Source organism: Austrofundulus limnaeus, unplaced genomic scaffold, assembly GCF_001266775.1.
Source record: "Austrofundulus limnaeus strain Quisiro unplaced genomic scaffold, Austrofundulus_limnaeus-1.0 Scaffold15, whole genome shotgun sequence".
Taxonomy (NCBI): domain Eukaryota; kingdom Metazoa; phylum Chordata; class Actinopteri; order Cyprinodontiformes; family Rivulidae; genus Austrofundulus; species Austrofundulus limnaeus.
Window position 1 is genome coordinate 4,121,118 of NW_013952417.1, and position 1,397 is coordinate 4,122,514.

At 36.9% G+C, this 1,397-nt stretch overlaps 1 protein-coding gene across 2 annotated transcripts in view; it reads left to right on the forward strand.

The window, feature by feature from the left end:
- lmx1a (LIM homeobox transcription factor 1, alpha) overlaps nucleotides 1-1,397 on the forward strand; it is a 20,596-nt gene that overhangs the window by 16,529 nt on the left and 2,670 nt on the right. The window contains exon 7 of one of the 2 annotated variants that reach the window (XM_014002956.1): nucleotides 163-360. In XM_014002956.1, coding sequence (XP_013858410.1) covers nucleotides 163-360 — 198 coding nt within the window. The remainder of the gene's footprint in view (nucleotides 1-162; nucleotides 361-1,397) is intronic. The other variant, XM_014002957.1, reaches the window with a different exon arrangement.

The following is a 1,397-nucleotide window of genomic DNA, read 5'->3' on the forward strand; positions in this document are numbered from 1 at the left end:
TATATATACTTAAAATAAGCTACAGCAGAAAGAGTACAAAAGTAGGAGAGTCTGGTGTGAAGGATTCAACCAGAGCCAGTAATTACTCTTCAGCTGAGTCAGTTCCAGCAGTGCTAAAAAAAAAAATGAAGCTGCTGAACATCTTTTGTTGATCTCATGCAGGTGTCTTGTGTTCAACAGCGCCCTCGTGTGGTAGTTTGACCTCCGACATGAAGCACCTGGGGTCCTCTTACGTCCACGTTCAGCAGCAGCAGCAGCAGATGGGACTTGCCTCACTGGAGCAGCAGGATTGGGACCTGGACCCCTTCAGACAAGGCCTGACCCCTCCTCAGATGCCGGGGGATCACATGCACCCATACGGTAAAAGACCTGAGCAAGGCTGGAGATTCATCGATATCAAAAAACCTTTTATTTGTAAAACAAAGAAGACATAAGTTTGATTGCTTTGATTTAAAGTGCAATTTATACAATAATAATCCATATTTTAAATAAATTCTTTCTTTTTTTTTTTGACCTGTGGATGTTTGCAGCTTTTCCAAACTAGTGTGAGAAAACAAACTCAGCTGATGATAAAGTTTGAGTCTGGAACTCAAGGAATGTCCAAACATCAGGAAGTTTAAGGAGGAGATTTAACACTGTATTATAAAGATCCATTTTTTGGCACAATTTTTGTGCTATTTCAACAWTTCATACATCAAAACAATCAGCTTCTTCATGACATTCTGTCATGACTTTTGGTATTTGAGCAATTAAAACGTTTTGAGCTATTTAGCCTTTTCTGCCATTTTTGTTCTCATTGAAAATAAATGGAGCCTTCATCATCATTTCAACCCTTCAAAATAGTTACGTTTTTCCTGCACTTTTCACATTTTGTTCTGGCTCTGCGTTTTAACTTCTTTCAGCTTTCTTCAGTTTCTTTTTTTTCTGCCTTTTCTACTAGCTTTTACTCTTTTCAGCTCTTTGCAAGTTGTGCTTCTTTCAGTTTCTTTCTGCTGATTTAAGCTTTTTAATACTTCGTTCAGCTAAACGCAAACATTTAAGCTATTTTAAGCTATTTTTGGAACATTTTAGCTGTTTTTTTACCTTCTGTGAAAATTTCAGCTACTTATTACTTAACTTGGCAAAAGTACTCTTTCAGTGCTAGATTCAGCTTTTTCAGCACTTCTTTTGCTACTGTTCTACAAATTTCAGCTTTTTTTGGGCAATTTTACAAAAAATTGCGAATTTTTTTTTCTGCAACCATCTTTCAGTATAAAGCTTGTGCACTGCATGTTTGCAGAAAAAGCTAATTAGGTAGTTCTAGATTTGTGTATCAATTTAAAGATGTAGAAGATGTACATTTTTACACACACACACACACACACACACACACACACACACACACACACACACACACA